We start from the raw sequence: 17,569 nt of genomic DNA on the forward strand, positions 1-17,569 counted from the left end.
TATGTCTGTCCACTGTGTCTCTCTCTGTTGTCTCACTAACATCTGTGTCTGTGTTATGTCTGTCCACTGTGTCTCTCTCTGTTGTCTCACTAACATCTGTGTCTGTGTTATGTCTGTCCACTGTGTCTCTCTCTGTTGTCTCACTAACATCTGTGTCTGTTATCTCTGTCCACTGTGTCTCTCTCTGTTGTCTCACTAACATCTGTTTCTGTGTTATGTCTGTCCACCGTGTCTCTCTCTGTTGTCTCACTAACATCTGTGTCTGTGTTATGTCTGTCCACTGTGTCTCTCTCTGTTGTCTCACTAACATCTGTGTCTGTGTTATGTCTGTCCACTGTGTCTCTCTCTGTTGTCTCACTAACATCTGTGTCTCTCTCTGTTGTCTCACTAACATCTGTGTCTGTGTTATGTCTGTCCACCGTGTCTCTCTCTGTTGTCTCACTAACATCTGTGTCTGTGTTATGTCTGTCCACCGTGTCTCTCTCTGTTGTCTCACTAACATCTGTGTTATGTCTGTCCACTGTGTCTCTCTCTGTTGTCTCACTAACATCTGTGTCTGTGTTATGTCTGTCCACTGTGTCTCTCTCTGTTGTCTCACTAACATCTGTGTCTGTAATGTTTGTCCACTGTGTCTCTCTCTGTTGTCTCACTAACATCTGTGTCTGTAATGTTTGTCCACTGTGTCTCTCTCTGTTGTCTCACTAACATCTGTGTCTGTGTTATGTCTGTCCACCGTGTCTCTCTCTGTTGTCTCACTAACATCTGTGTCTGTCTTTTATTGCAAAACTTACTGCCACAGTCATCTTTCCTAGGATCCTCTCTGGGATGGGGCCCTGGATTCTCTTCTTCAGCTTCTCAGCACACGTCCCCATCAGCTCCATGGCAATGAAGACATCCGTCTGTGTACACACACACACACACACACACACACACACACACACACACACACACACACACACACACACACACACACACACACACACACACACACACACACACACACACACACACACACACCTCTATTTTTAACAATATATCTACTGGTCAAGTCAAGTTTATTTGTATAGCCCTAATTCACAAGCATGTCTCAGAGGGCTTCACAGAAAATATGTTTAGCTAATTCTAGCTGACACAACAGTAGCAAATTACAATTATTAATTAATACACATTGAACAATCATATGATGGAGAAATATAGAAAATATAGAAATATAGGATAGAATGGGTGCCATGCTTTAGAATAGTGGGGGAGGAGAGATCAGGAAAGGGAGGAGGTGGGGAGGGTGCAGGGGAGGGAGAGCAGGAGGAATGTGAGAGAGGAGAGAGCAGGAAAGTGATAACCTGGTAGGTTTATGAGCACATTCAGGAGGTGCAAGATGGGAAATGACAGGAATGTAACTAACATGATCAAAGCAGCCACAGTGACAGAAATAGCAATAGTGATGCATTTGCGTGTGTGAACCCACGTTGGTAACTATGGCGCCGTAGCACTGGATGATATAAGGGCAGTCATGGCTCTTCAGCACCACGTCCAAGTCCATCAGGATCCTCTTGTTCTCATCTTTGTTTCCTGTACGACGCATTTGCTGGTGGCACACATCACAAACACTGCGGTTTAAGCAACATTCCTAGCAACTGATTTATAAAAGGGAAAAAAACTAACATCAAAGACAATTCATTACTGAACTCAATTAATTTACAATGTACCGTAAATTCCGGACTATAAGCCGCAGCTTTTTTCCCGTTTTTTGGCCCCTGCGGCTTATATAACGGTGCGTCTTATCTATGGATTTTTTCAGAAAAAAAAAAAAAAATACAAATAAAATCTCTCTTTTTTAGCACTCTTTCTAACTATAAATCCACTTCTGTTTTAATTTCCTCTCTTGCCCTCTTTTCACCACACCGCGGACACTGTGTGCACTGTAAAAATAAACAACGGTGGTGTTGTGTTATGTTGTTTTGTTGAAATGTTACGGTAATACGGTAAATGGGAGCTTCCTCAAACAGCCATCTCTTTCCCGACAATCCCCTCTGTGCGTGACCACTTACATATGGTAATTACGGTAAGCAAACGGCCACTCGGCCATCAACTCCCTCCCCCGACTACCAGGAGAAAATCACAAACTTCGGCGAATTCACACAAAGGAAGATCAAGGAATATTCACAACAAGACGAGCAGTAGAAGCAACACTCTCACTTACCATGGGGAAGGTACGCAGAAATTCACACGACGCAGCTTTCAAGTTGAAAGCAGTCAATCTCGCATTAAAAGAGGGAAACAGAGCAGCCGCGCGTAACCTGGGCATCGATGAGTCAATGGTGAGGCGTTGGACGGTGCAGCAGGAGGAACTGTCTCTGGAATATTATAGGAGTGTGAAAACATCCACAATCACCAACGGGTTCCAAAACGCTGGACTGCTGCGGGATGAAGAGGATGACGCCGCCACAGCTGGCGCTGAGGGCCGTCAGAGGCTTCAGAGGCTGTTCGATGCCGACAGTGACGAAGAGGAGTTCGTTGGTTTTGAGTGACAATGAAGGAGAGAGGAGAGTGGTTGACGAAGCCACCCTGAACCTGTTCGTTTCCGACACTGAAGATGAGGACTTTGGTGGTTTCAGTACGCAGGAAGAAGAGGAAGACGAGGATTAGTGACTTGACTTCTCTGGTTACAGGTTTGCTGCACATATAGCCTATTGTTGTGTGATTTTGTCTGGGGATTAGTGACCTGACTTTTGTTTTGTTTTGTTGAAATGTTAATAAATGGGAGCTTCCCCAAACAGCCATCTCTTTCCCGACATTCCTCTCTGTGCACGAACCCTTTCATATGGTAATTAAACATCAAAACACCCGCGGCTTATAGACCGGTGCGGCTTATAGAAGAAAAAAATAGTCAATTTTGGTCCCGCGGCTTATAGACCGGTGCGTCTTATAGTCCGGAATTTACGGTAAATACAAAACAAAATTCATATATAAATGTATACATCTCAAGTATTTTGAACGCACAACAGGCAAAAGACCTGAACCTGCAAACAGGAGAGAGAAGTATCATGAACCTGCCTTGCAACATAAATATCCAGGGGGAAACATTGAAGTCAATGTTGTTTTCTTGCAAATGGCCACAAGGCTTCTTTTTTTAAATGTTCACATCAAGTGAAAAACAAACTGCTGGCAGCATTAGGAGCTCATCAAGCAAGCATGCCTGTGGTGCGCTGTCTGGCTAATTACTCAACCAAGCTAAGATGACTGCAATTAAGCAATGTCTTAAATAAGAGTGGTGGCTGGCTGTGTTCTAATTACTGCCCCTGTGTTGCAAACTCATTAGAAAAGGAGAGGGAGTGAGTGTCAGCCATAAGGCCAACAGCTTCCTCCTGTCCTTCAACTGCTGTTGTTGTGGACATGGAGGTGTAGGACAGACAGGGACGAGGCTGTCTGTAGGTTAGATGTTGTGGACATGGAGGTGTAGGACAGACAGGATGAGGCTGTCTGTAGGTTAGATGTTGTGGACATGGAGGTGTAGGACAGACAGGATGAGGCTGCCTGTAGGTTAGATGTTGTGGACATGGAGGTGTAGGACAGACAGGATGAGGCTGTCTGTAGGTTAGATGTTGTGGACATGGAGGTGTAGGACAGACAGGATGAGGCTGTCTGTAGGTTAGATGTTGTGGACATGGAGGTGTAGGACAGACACGGATGACGCTGTCTGTAGGTTAGATGTTGTGGACATGGAGGTGTAGGACAGACAGGATGAGGCTGTCTGTAGGTTAGATGTTGTGGACATGGAGGTGTAGGACAGACACGGATGAGGCTGTCTGTAGGTTAGATGTTGTGGACATGGAGGTGTAGGACAGACAGGATGAGGCTGTCTGTAGGTTTAGATGTTGTGGACATGGAGGTGTAGGACAGACACGGATGAGGCTGTCTGTAGGTTAGATGTTGTGGACATGGATGTGTAGGACAGACAGGATGAGGCTGGCTGTCTGTAGGTTAGATGTTGTGGACATGGAGGTGTAGGACAGACAGCATGAGGCTGTCTGTAGGTTAGATGTTGTGGACATGGAGGTGTAGGACAGACACGGATGAGGCTGTCTGTAGGTTAGATGTTGTGGACATGGAGGTGTAGGACAGACAGGATGAGGCTGTCTGTAGGTTTAGATGTTGTGGACATGGAGGTGTAGGACAGACAGGGATGAGGCTGTCTGTAGGTTAGATGTTGTGGACATGGAGGTGTAGGACAGACAGGATGACGCTGTCTGTAAGTTAGATGTTGTGGACATGGAGGTGTAGGACAGACAGGATGAGGCTGTCTGTAGGTTTAGATGTTGTGGACATGGAGGTGTAGGACAGACACGGATGAGGCTGTCTGTAGGTTAGATGTTGTGGACATGGAGGTGTAGGACAGACAGGATGAGGCTGTCTGTAGGTTAGATGTTGTGGACATGGAGGTGTAGGACAGACAGCATGAGGCTGTCTGTAGGTTAGATGTTGTGGACATGGAGGTGTAGGACAGACAGGATGAGGCTGTCTGTAGGTTAGATGTTGTGGACATGGAGGTGTAGGACAGACAGGATGAGGCTGGCTGTCTGTAGGTTAGATGTTGTGGACATGGAGGTGTAGGACAGACAGGATGAGGCCTGCCTGTAGGTTAGATGTTGTGGACATGGAGGTGTAGGACAGACAGGATGAGGCTGGCTGTCTGTAGGTTAGATGTTGTGGACATGGAGGTGTAGGACAGACAGGATGAGGCCTGCCTGTAGGTTAGATGTTGTGGACATGGAGGTGTAGGACAGACAGCATGAGGCTGTCTGTAGGTTAGTGGGAGAGGCTCTTACTTTGACAGCGATGACGTGGCCCGTCTTCTTGAAGCGCACTTTGAAGACCTGTCCACACGTCCCGCTGCCGATCTCCCCCTCACTGATCAGGTCTGTCACCTCGGCTGGATAGCGCTGTGGAGCGACGGGGGACACACACAGAAAACACAGGTTTCAGGGTGCAGGTCGACTAAAGGCATTTCAGCTGAGAAAATGTGAATTGAGTCAATGTCTCCATGCATGCAACCACTTGAGAGTGAAAACAGAGGACAGAGGCCATTTCTGACCTGCTATATCATAGCAACAGTACATAATGTTGTCCCCTCTGGGCCTAGATCATATGGGACACAGCAACAGTACACATGTTGTCCCCTCTGGGCCTAGATCATATGGGACACAGCAACAGTACACATGTTGTCCCCTCTGGGCCTAGATCATACGGGACACAGCAACAGTACATAATGTTGTCCCCTCTGGGCCTAGATCATACGGGACACAGCAACAGTACATAATGTTGTCCCCTCTGGGCCTAGATCATATGGGACACAGCAACAGTACATAATGTTGTCCCCTCTGGGCCTAGATCATACGGGACACAGCAACAGTACATAATGTTGTCCCCTCTGGGCCTAGATCATATGGGACACAGCAACAGTACATAATGTTGTCCCCTCTGGGCCTAGATCATATGGGACACAGCAACAGTACATAATATTGTCCCCTCTGGGCCTAGATCATATGGGACACAGCAACAGTACAAAATGTTGTCCCCTCTGGGCCTAGATCATACGGGACACAGCAACAGTACATAATGTTGTCCCCTCTGGGCCTAGATCATACGGGACACAGCAACAGTACATAATGTTGTCCCCTCTGGGCCTAGATCATATGGGACACAGCAACAGTACATAATGTTGTCCCCTCTGGGCCTAGATCATACGGGACACAGCAACAGTACATAATGTTGTCCCCTCTGGGCCTAAATCATACGGGACACAGCAACAGTACATAATGTTGTCCCCTTGGGGCCAATCGGTAACAAACATGTCATTTGCTTTTGACCTGTAATTACAGGCGCTACAATGAAGCAATTGTGAAAATGCCAAAACGCAATGCATTCTGGGATGCCTAATTTCTCCAAAAATCGGATTCAGCATAATGATTAAAGCACTCCCCTTGGGCTAATATATTCACATATAACAACCCCACTAAATCCTTTAGTGCGTCACACCTATTGTGTAGGACTATGGTTGTCTACAAGTGGTGGCAGAACTGTGTGGCACAGTGGTTTTCTGTGTAGGGGATGAATCATTCCAGATGATAGAAATGAAATGCATCCGTGTGTGCTGGTGACCATCTCACCTGGCCGTCGATCTTCAGGTAGCCCGTCTGTTTCATGATCTCCTGTAATTTCTGGTCGATCTCTGCACTGTGGGGACAAAACGCACTCGGGGTGAGAGAGGCCAAACTACTGAGGGAACTGTGTTGGAGTGCATGAGTGACGTGTCTGCATTCGAGTGAGGAAATGAGACTCACAAATGGATGCTTTGTGTGCGTTTCTGTACGTCTCTTTCGCCCACTCTCTGTGCATGTGGATTCTGTACTACGGTATATAAACTCCTCAAAAAAAGTTCGGAAACGTTATTTGGGTCGATTATTTCTCCCCTTTAATAATACCAATTGTATTTTATATCGTTGGAAAACCTGATTAGTCACCTTGACAACTTGTAAAAAGCCCAGGTGGAGCAGTGCTAGTGACCTGTTCTGTAAGGCAGGGGTGGACACTTTCCAGGCGCTCCTGAGAAATCTGAGGTACAGGTTCATCTGTAGATTGAACGTGTCTCAGAATGTTATTATTAAGTTGCTCACTGATCCTGGGCTAAGCACTGTGAGATACCAGTCACATATGTGGAAACTCTGGTATGACTCTCTTTTATAATGTACTTTTGTTCTTTTATTGTGCTCTTATGTGCTTTTTGTAATTGTGTATGTGACATCTATGGACCAAGTGTCTGTCAATAAAGGTTTGATTGATTGATTGTAAGGATCGTGCATTCATGGAATGAGTAACACAGCTAAACGCGTGGGTAGCGCCCCAAAGAAATGTGCCAAAAAATGCAATATTCTTCTGTTGGTATTCACTCTTGTTTTGAGCTTCAAGTGCTGGCAGGTGTGTGCAGGAATAACGCCTATTTGGAAATATTTAACGAGCACCGAGGACTGAGAGCACTGGCTGTGTGACCAGTCGGACTAGCTAGTATCCGTCAACCCTACTGGCAGTGAGAAAACACTGTCGACGTGCTTTTGTAACCAACGTTAAATGCCGACCGGGGTACAGCCATCGGCTCCTCGCAGCAGTAACGCTATGAACATGTAACTGAAGTTGGCCGCGGTGTAGCTTAATTCTGAATGTTGCCAAACTTCATTCGTTATTATTGTGACGTTTTGTTTTTGAAATTGGCCGCCGACTAGCGCTGAACCGGAAGAACAAATACAATTGCGTGTAACGCGGAAGAGAGAAAAAGTGGGCGTGGTGAATAAGGTGAACACATCGGCACATGTCTACCACGTACTTCTCTAGGCTCTTCTGCAGGCCGTACTGAGGTGTGGGTAGGGTGAGCATGTGTCTTGGGCGGCTGGGGTAGGGGTGGTGCTGAGGAGAGCTCTCTGAAGATGACGAGCGGCTGCCTCCATCGTTGGCCAGGGGCAGCTGGAGCGCTGGGGTGGAGGGGGGACAAAACATTAGAGACAGGGAGGAGAGAGAGAGAGAGAGGAGAGGATGGGCCGCTTTACACCAAAGACCCACATGCCAGAGAAGGTGCAAGGCGCCGATGTTCACTCATGCTTTCGTCGAATCCACTATTTTAATCATTTGCCATTGTTTTTTTATTTTCGCTTTGCAGAACATATTTCAGTGTTTTAGTTCGACTGGTTTAGTAGTTAACACTGGCTTCCTGAAGTTCTGGCTTGCTTTTAGAGCTCCTCTTATTTTTGTGCCCAGGTCAGCGAAACACAGGATCACACTGTGAATCAGGCTTTGATCCAGCTGTGTATCAGCAGCAGATGCATTTCATCAGGGAATGAGAGAAAGGGACCTTGGCTAGGTCAGCACGTTCTTTCATTGCTGTCAATACTTCTGTGCTGCGATCTGGATCCCGCGCACTATTAAACTGTGTGTGTGTGTGTGTGTGTGTGTGTGAACCTTTGTCTTTGTTCCATTTCCAGCTTCGGTTTTGTTTAGCTGACGCTGCGACCCGCCGTTAAAACAAACAGGGCTGTTATCTCCCAGCGAAAAGCAACACTAGTCTCGGGCAGAGACAGGCAGCATCGGGTTAGCCCGCAACTAGGGGAGGTGCAATCTCTGGGAACCCAGAGTCTATTTTTATTTGAAAAATAGACTCTGCAGACATAGTGCAGCAGTTGAGTGTCATTTTTGGTGTGGAGTTGGACCCGGACCCTGTCAGCCTTATTCTTGGCCTTCCCCATAAGAAACTCGTTTATAAACATCACAAACGGCTATTTAATTTATTAACTTTTGCTGCTAGAAAAAATATTCTTTTATTTTGGATTAAAGACAAACCTCCAACAAAGAGGAACTGGCACCAGATAATTATGCAGCTTATGCCTCTGGAGTTCATGACATGTATGCTGCACTCAACAACGATGTCTTTTATAAAGTATGGGAGCCTTATTTGAATTATATTGACCCTAACCTAGCAGAGACACTGACTATTGGATACCTCAACCGAAGTGATATTGCCACCTGATTCTTGCCTTTTTGCCTTGTACATCTAATTTAATTTAATTTATTGTATTCTCATTCATTTGTCCATCCTTTCCTTTACTGTTGTCCACATCTATGTTTTTGCTAACTTGTGAAGTGTCTGAGCTGCCCTGTCGTTTTTGTTTTTGTCGTTGTCTTGTCTTGTAAAATTTAAAAATTGAATAAAAATATTATTGAAAAATAGACTGGGACAGCCCTACCTTTTTTCCCAGCTTCCTGTACAGCGCGCCTCTCCTGCCACCGTCACTTGCTTTTCCGCGTCCGTTTCTAATAACGTTAACGCATAAACACTCTGCATAGAAGAACATCAACTCGTCTCACAACAACAGTGGAAAATTACTGGAGGTGTTGTTGTTGTGACAAGTACGGTAGTATCGCTAAAGTCGTGGCGCAAATATTCAGACTGTAAACAGTTGCAGCACGGACACGGAAAAGGAAGTGACGTGCTTACAGTCTGAATAGCAATTTGCGCCGCAACTTTGGCGATACTACTAGTCACAACAACTACACCTCAAGTAATTTTCCACTGTTGTGAGACGAGTTGACGTCTTCTATGCAGACAGTGTGTTTTTGCGTTATCGTTATTAGAAACGGACGCGGAAAAGGAAGTGACGGTGGCAGGAGAGGCGCTCTGTACAGGAAGCTGGGAAAAACCTTAGGGCTGTTCCAGAGTCTATTTTCAAATAAAAATGGACTCTGGGTTCCCAGATTGGGGGAGGTGCAAGCTGGAGATGTGAAAGGCCAAAGAGTGTTTAGAATGCCATTATCCAGACACAGCCACGCTGGAGGAGAGAACTCTGGACCGCTGGAGGAGAGAACTCTGGACCGCTGGAGGCCGCGCTCACAGCTCGAGGTCCTGTTCAGAGCTGGCACCCAAATCCCAAATGCAGACAGAAGATGCATCAAGTTCCAAGCTCCATTTAATCTAAATGGGAATCTAAATGCGTTGAAGCCAAGACATGTGAGGTCTGCATTGGGCTTGTAACGTCAGGTGTAAATGCAGGCGTAGACTAACTCCACTCTTTCTCAACTGGAAATATTCAATAACACGTTAGCATGCAACCAAACAATCAAAGCCTGCAGCAATGAAGAAGACCTCGTCGACAGTAATAGTACCAGCAATTGTTTTTAACGTTCCTGAAACGTTCTGTACTGCTGCCACACTGTCACTGCCTATAATTACCTATTGCGGTAGCCATTTTGCAAACATTTTAAATACTAGCACTTAGCCAAATGCAGGAAACAAGAGGAGCATTTTGCTGGTTGTTTTTTGAAGAAGCAGGCTGGCAACGTCTCTGAGCGTGCCAGCAGCAACGTCTCTGAACGTGCCAGCAGCAACGTCTCTGAACGTGCCAGCAGCAACGTCTCTGAACGTGCCAGCGGCCGTTTGTCTCCCTGAGTCACCTGTGGATGGATCAGCCTGTAAGGGGAGAATCGGTTAGCGAAGGGGGAGGGGTTAGTGTGGGGAGGAGGGACGACTCAGGCAGTCTTTGACACAGATCGCATCTCCACCGTTCAGCTGGTTCCAGATGGACGGGAGGAGAGACGTGCAGACAAGAGAGAGAGAGAGAGAGACACACACGGAGAGGGAGCGCAGGAGAGACATACACACTGCTGCAACGTCTCCTGCTGCAAAAGGGGGAGGGTGCCAGGAGAGGAGGAACAGACAGACGAGCACATCAAACCGTCCGATGAGAGAAAGACAGAGAAGTGCGGCCAGAACTGCATAGCAGAGACCAAGCTGGAGGTCAGACAGTCAGGTCAGTTAGACTCTAGACACTCAAGACAGAGAGGCACGTCTTCGGTGGTCAGACAAAGGAAACATCAGAGAGAGGGAGAGAGAGAGAGAGAAGCCAGACTTCACAGCACTCCTGCAGACGGACCAGTGGGGAATGGGGATGCTGTATTAGAGACTGTGTAGAACAAAACATGACCCAGAACATGGTGCCGCTGCCGTGCACAAAAGCCACATGCAGCGAGTTCTGCCTCCAGCAAAACAAGACACACGTACATATACATACCAGACACACGTACATATACATACCAGACACACGTATACATACCAGACACACGTACATATACATACCAGACACACGTACATATACATACCCAAACAACATACACACACTGCCCTGCCACTGGCACACACACACACGGGGGTGGAAAGATGGAGACAGGATGAGATTTGAGGGGAGGTGCAAATAACTGCTGGCTGGTTAAAAGATCATCGCTGGTCAAGGCCTGGACTAAGCCTACATGCTACGATACGCTAACACCTCACTAAGCCTACATGCTACGATACGCTAACACCTCACTAAGCCTACATGCTACGATACGCTAACACCTCACTGAGCCTACATGCTACGATACGCTAACACTTCACTGAGCCTACATGCTACGATACGCCAACACCTCACTAAGTCTACATGCTACGATACGCTAACACCTCACTGAGCCTACATGCTACGATACGCTAACACCTCACTAAGCCTACATGCTACGATATGCTAACACCTCTCAATGGAGATCCTTGGAGCGGCATAAGTCAGTCTGTGTGAGGTACAGTATGTCGTTATGTCGCCTGAACAGAGAAGACTACACTATTGAGAATGTATAGGACTACGTATGCTTTTCGAGGTGGGACGATGGGTTTGAATGTGAACTAGAGATCAGAGAGAGAAGAGAGGGATGAGGGAAGAGGGGTCATGACAGGGGGACTGGAGGGGGAGAGAGAGGTGAGCAGTGACAGAGAGAGGGGTCATGACAGGGGGACTGGAGGGGGAGAGAGATCACGCGGGAGGCGTGATTTCTAACCCCACATAGGATAAGCAATAACCACGCCCTGTGGCGCCGGGATTGGCCAGGAGCATTGAAGCTTGGGACTAAAGCACCTGGGGTTTTTCATCTTTTAAAATAAAGATGTTTAAAAAACTATTGATTGTTACATTTTCAGTGCTGTACCTTTTCTCTGGGTAAGAATTGAGCTTGAAATTAATGATATGATACATTATATTATATGAGCTATGAACGTGAACACAACACCGTTTATATTATTGCATGTTTTTGTAGATTGTGTACATTGTGTAGATTACAATTATTATACTTATTATTATTATTATTACTATGCTAAGGAAGGTAGGTGACCATAATTCATTTCAATGGCCGCTCTCGAAATCGCTGTCCGTTCTCAAGAGCTATTCAGTTGGTTCATGAAATCGCTGGGCTGCGTCCCCTCCAGTGTTGCTCCTGCCCAATCCCGGCGCCACAGGGCGTGGTTATTGCTTATCCTATGTGGGGTTAGAAATCACGCGGGAGAGAGAGGTGTGCAGTGACAGAAGCCGTTTTCCCACATGCGCTTTGTACCGCTAAATGACCGGAACGTGGTCTAATGCCTGCATGTGTGAAAGTTGTCGTGCCGGTATAAGCGCAACCCCGTCATCGCGGAGATTTCACCAGTTTCGAGCCAGTCAGAAGAGCGGTATGCGCGATAACAGGCGCAAGTGTAGAACGGGTCCAGTCATTTGCCGGCATGGGCGAGGTGTACACACGTTGCTTAATGTTCCAGCGGGCATAATCTAATCATTCGCGCACATTAAAGCAAACTGGCGAAATTATCTTGTGATCTCTCCTCTCTGCTGCCTGCTCGCTCTCTGGCCACAATCGTTCAGTCCTCCTCCTTCAGTCACAGCCCGACAGGGACACAGACGAAGCAAATGCAAGAAGCGAAATGTGGAAGTATTTTGCTTACGTTGCCGACAGCGAAGGCACGCCCGGACACATCAAACGAAGCCAGTCTGTAAAAAGTGCTTCAACGCGACGCAGGTGAACGGATAAACAAGCAAACTTATTTCACCATCAAGAGTTTTGCCGACACGTCACTCCCCACCCGCTCTGCAGTGCCGCCCCGCCCCCCAACATACAGGCAATTTGGCTGCTAGATTCCCATATGCGAGAGCCGAAGTGTGAAGGGAAATGTCCGATGTTGACTTACAGGTAATTTTCCGGTACGCATGTGGGAAAACGGCTAGAGAGAGAAGAGAGAGGTCATGACAGGGGGACTGGAGGGGGGAGAGAGGTGTGCAGTGACAGAGAGAGAAGAGAGGGGTCATGACAGGGGGACTGGAGGGGGAGAGAGAGGTGTGCAGTGACAGAGAGAGAAGAGAGGGGTCATGACAGGGGGACTGGAGGGGGAGAGAGAGGTGTGCAGTGACAGAGAGAGAAGAGAGGGGTCATGACAGGGGGACTGGAGGGGGAGAGAGAGGTGTGCAGTGACAGAGAGAGAGAGAAGAGAGGGGTCATGACAGGGGGACTGGAGGGGGAGAGAGAGGTGAGCAGTGACAGAGAGAGAAGAGAGGGGTCATGACAGGGGGACTGGAGGGGGAGAGAGGTGAGCAGTGACAGAGAGAGAAGAGAGGGGTCATGACAGGGGGACTGGAGGGGGAGAGAGAGGTGTGCAGTGACAGAGAGAGAGAGAAGAGAGGGGTCATGACAGGGGGACTGGAGGGGGAGAGAGAGGTGTGCAGTGACAGAGAGAGAAGAGAGGGGTCATGACAGGGGGACTGGAGGGGGAGAGAGAGGTGAGCAGTGACAGAGAGAGAAGAGAGGGGTCATGACAGGGGGACTGGAGGGGGAGAGAGAGGTGTGCAGTGACAGAGAGAGAAGAGAGGGGTCATGACAGGGACTGGAGTGGAGAGAGAGGTGAGCACTGAGCAGTGACAGAGAGAAGAGAGGGGTGATGGGTCATGACAGGGAGACTGGAGGGGAGAGAGATGTGTGCAGGGGCAGAGAGAGAAGGGAGGGATGAGGGGATAGGGGGACTGGAGGGGAGAGATATGTGTGCAGTGACAGAGAGAGAGGGGTCATGACAGGGGGACTGGAGGGGGGAGAGAGGTGAGCAGTGACAGACAGATAGAGAGGGGTCATGACAGGGGGACTGGAGGGGGGAGAGAGGTGTGGAGTGACAGAGAGAGGGGTCATGACAGGGGGACTGGAGGGGAGAGAGATGTGTGCAGTGACAGAGAGAGAGGGGTCATGACAGGGGGACGGGAGGGGGGAGAGGTGAGCAGTGACAGACAGAGAGAGGGGTCATGAGAGGGGACTGGAGGGGAGAGAGATGTGTGCAGTGACAGAGAGAGAGGGGTCATGACAGGGGGACTGGAGGGGGAGAGAGAGGTGTGCAGTGACAGAGAGAGAGGGGTCATGACAGGGGGACTGGAGGGGGGAGAGAGGTGTGCAGTGACAGAGAGAAGAGAGGGGTCATGACAGGGGGACTGGAGGGGGGAGAGAGGTGAGCAGTGACAGAGAGAGAGGGGTCATGACAGGGGGACTGGAGGGGGGAGAGAGGTGTGCAGTGACAGAGAGAAGAGAGGGGTCATGACAGGGGCACTGGAGGGGGAGAGAGAGGTGTGCAGTGACAGAGAGAAGAGAGGGGTCATGACTGGGGGACTGGAGGGGGGAGAGGTGAGCAGTGACAGACAGAGAGAGGGGTCATGAGAGGGGACTGGAGGGGGGAGAGAGGTGTGCAGTGACAGAGAGAGAAGAGGGGTCATGACAGGGGGACTGGAGGGGGGAGAGAGGTGTGCAGTGACAGAGAGAGAAGAGGGGTCATGACAGGGGGACTGGAGGGGGGAGAGAGAGGTGTGCAGTGGCAGAGAGCAATGGATTGAATGATACCTGCACGCTGGGAAGGGGCTGGAGCAGGACTGAGCTGGATCACGATTACTGGACAGAGGAGAGAAAATACACACACACGCACATTACTGCGCTGTTCGCCAGTACGATCACGCGCACACACCCACACCAGAGATGCATACAAGTCATTTATGGCAAGCCAAGCCTCAAGTCTTTGAGGGGCAAGTCCAAGTCAAGTCTCAAGTCTTTGGTCACAAGTCCAAGACAAGTCTCAAGTCTTTGAGGGACAAGTCCAAGTCAAGTCTCAAGTCTTTGAGGTCCAAGACAAGTCTCAAGTCTTTGAGGGGCAAGTCCAAGTCAAGTCTCAAGTGTTGAGGGGCAAGTCCAAGTCAAGTTTCAAGTCTTTGGTCACAAGTCCAAGACAAGTCTCTTATGGATGAGCATTCTATCATCTGCGGCATGCCATCTGGTCTGCTTAGGACACCGCACAGTTAAAACTAAGGGATTCAAAGCATGTACTGTATTATCCTCACTCTATTACCATACAGTATCAGCATTGATTAGTTTGTTATTTGTAGATATGTCTTTAATGTTAACGAACCAACAAAAAATATATAAAGATGGTTCACGAGTCCCAAATCTAGAGTCCGAGTCGAGTCTCAAGTCTTTTGAGGACGAGTCTCAAGTCAAGTCTCAAGTCACTGTGTGTGCAACTTAAGTGCGACTCAAGTCCAAGTCCAAGTCCCCATCTCTGGCACACACACACACAAGCTTTCATATTCCATCATAAAACAGATGAGGCAAAACCATACACAACCGCACTCCACACCTCACTGTGGTTCCACTCGCAAACTCATTCCTTATTTCACTCACTGACACTTTCCAACACTTCACACATACACAAAACACACGTCTGTGAGCAGTGTGCAGTAACTCCTTCACTCACAAAACACACGTCTGTTTGCAGTAACTTATTCACTCACAAAACACACGTCTGTGAGCAGTACTGTGCAGTAACTCATTCACTCACATTCGTACAGGAAGCTCAATATATCTGAAAACACTTTCAACAGGAGAACACAACAGGGGAAAAGGCAGGTTTGTCATCAGTGTTCCTCAAACCTCGTATGAACGAAGAAGAGGCGATCATCTGTGGGAAGAAATGGTCTTTTAAAGGCAGAGATTGCGTGGGTTCCATACTGTTTGCAAGCAGCCCTGGAAGTACATTATTTTACACTGGTAATGCATTAGAGAATTATGTATTTATTTATTGCAATTTGTACCACATTGGTTTAGTGGCTGGAGAGTGTCACCCCAGCAGACAGCCTGCTGGGCTGGTAGCTGGGCTGTTTGGTTGATAAGTTTCCTCCTCCATACAACTTGACCAATCCCTACATAACATGAGCACTAGTCCATTGGGACGAGCCTTGTTTAATGGATGATTTAATGGACTTGGCATTTTACTGGCACAGATACATGTATGAACAAGCACAGCTACACTTGCGTACTAATCATTTTACAATTACTAATATTAGCCTTACCAGAGCGAACGCTAGCTTCTCCAGTCTAGTCTAGGGTCCAATTAAAAAAAAAAAAAAAACATTGATTCTGCCGTAAGAATAACGACTAGGTCGCTATTTTATGATGGTAGAAAACTATAGACACGTCAAGTGCAAGTGGCACATCTGTTATATTGTCGAAACAGCTTAAAATCACAGACTGACAGATGGAGGCTGGGCCTGTCTATTAGCCAGCTTGCTAGCTGGGTAGCCTAGCATGTTTGACAGAATCAAAATACGTTAACGCTACATTGACGTGACTGCTAACGTTTGTAAGATAGCCACGTTATATCATGACAATTGTGTAACGTTGGTTTTGTAGTTGGATAACACTATGAACAATGTAGAAACCTCTTAGGAGTAAGTGCTTTGACGACTCTAAAACCAAAAGCAGCAAGCAGAGTCGGTGTTTGTTTATGTAGCTAGCCTGTTAGCATGTAGTAGCTAACAGCAGCAGCACAGCACCCCCTCCCCTCTCCCTCTCCCTCCGCCTCTCCTCTCCGAGCTTGCCCCCGGTATTCTGGCCATTACCGACTCCCCGGCCCTCCCCGGTGGACACTCACTCGGCCTGGGACGTGACCGCTGTGGACTCATGTCGATGTTGAGGTCGATTCTCCGGCGAGCTTCTTTATTTTCTTGCTTTAGTTTCTCCTCGATTCGCGACAGCCTCTGTTCCAGCGACGACATCTTGAAAAATTGAGCACCATGTAGCCCAGCTGAGCTCTCGACTGCCCTCTCTGGCAGGCAGACAGCTCAGGGCATGCAGGCTGTGGACAGTGCACGCACGCACGCACGCACGCGCGCGCGCACACACACACACAGATCACTCTGCACTTCCATAATTTTTTTTTAATTACTTAATTAATAATTAATAAATTATTGATTTTATGTTTTTTTAGAGCCTGCTAATGCTAATCAGGATTCGAGTTACAGGGAGAGCCCTGAACCTTCCAAATGAAAAACTAAAACCTTCAAAAAATAAAAGCCCAGAACCAAATTAAAGAAAACCTTCAAAATAAAAGCCAAGAACCTTACAAATAAAAGCCCAAGACCTCAAAAATAAAAGCCCAGAACCTTCAAAATACAAAAGCCCAGAACCTTAGAAAAAAAAGCCCTAAACCTTCCAAATAAAAGCACAGAACCTTCAAAACAAAAGCCCAGAACACACAGAGGGTACAGGGTATTAAAGTATACACTTTCAGTTTTAAAATAGTCTCGCTGGTCACCATTCTGGAATTGCGATGGGCGGCGCTTAGCGGCAGTGCCCTTGGAAAATAGTTTCCCACAATCCAACTTGCCATTTTCAGCGTGTAGCAATGAGCTAGCGTGTAGGGTTCTGCCGATAGCTTGCTAGCTAGTTCGCGTTGTTGTTTTCACTGCGGCGGCAGGGGACTATTTACAGCGACACACAGGGAGGAGGGCGCGGAAGCCACTCTGATTGACATGGTCGGAGCCAATGACAGAGCTTGTAAGCGGGGAGCGGAAATGCTGGCAGCAAATGAAATGATCGCCTCCAATGGGAGAGCAACTGTAGAGCAGGGGGGAGGGCTTATACCAGCAGCCTGTTTCCATGCAGCCAGACTCGTCTGAGGGGAGTGAGGGGAGGCCCAGGCTGGCAAGCGAGACTAGTTTTAAAACAAAAATGAAAAAGCGGAACTCGACAACGCAGCTATCTGCGATGCTCAACAGCACCACACAGCCCAGAGCAGAGGCTGTTACTGTCATTTTGGGCACGACGTGTCCTAAATTCAGTGTTTCAGTGGGCGGTGTATTTTTTTGTGAAAAGTGTG

The 17,569-nt window shown here is 47.8% G+C and overlaps 1 protein-coding gene across 1 annotated transcript in view; it reads right to left on the bottom strand.

Annotated features, from left to right (window-relative positions):
• The window catches only part of map2k7 (mitogen-activated protein kinase kinase 7), a gene marked incomplete at both ends in the record, with an annotated part of 20,544 nt that extends 4,058 nt beyond the window's left edge, over nucleotides 1-16,486 (bottom strand). Inside the window, 8 exon segments of the mRNA XM_083656316.1 lie at nucleotides 792-899; nucleotides 1,466-1,585; nucleotides 4,827-4,940; nucleotides 6,168-6,234; nucleotides 7,379-7,523; nucleotides 14,263-14,310; nucleotides 16,343-16,471; nucleotides 16,474-16,486. Of these exon segments, the coding sequence (XP_083512442.1) occupies nucleotides 792-899; nucleotides 1,466-1,585; nucleotides 4,827-4,940; nucleotides 6,168-6,234; nucleotides 7,379-7,523; nucleotides 14,263-14,310; nucleotides 16,343-16,471; nucleotides 16,474-16,486 (744 nt within the window).
• Between the last annotated feature and the right edge of the window lie 1,083 nt (nucleotides 16,487-17,569).

Source organism: Poromitra crassiceps (assembly GCF_964638095.1).
Source record: "Poromitra crassiceps genome assembly, chromosome: 19".
Taxonomy (NCBI): Eukaryota; Metazoa; Chordata; class Actinopteri; order Beryciformes; family Melamphaidae; genus Poromitra; species Poromitra crassiceps.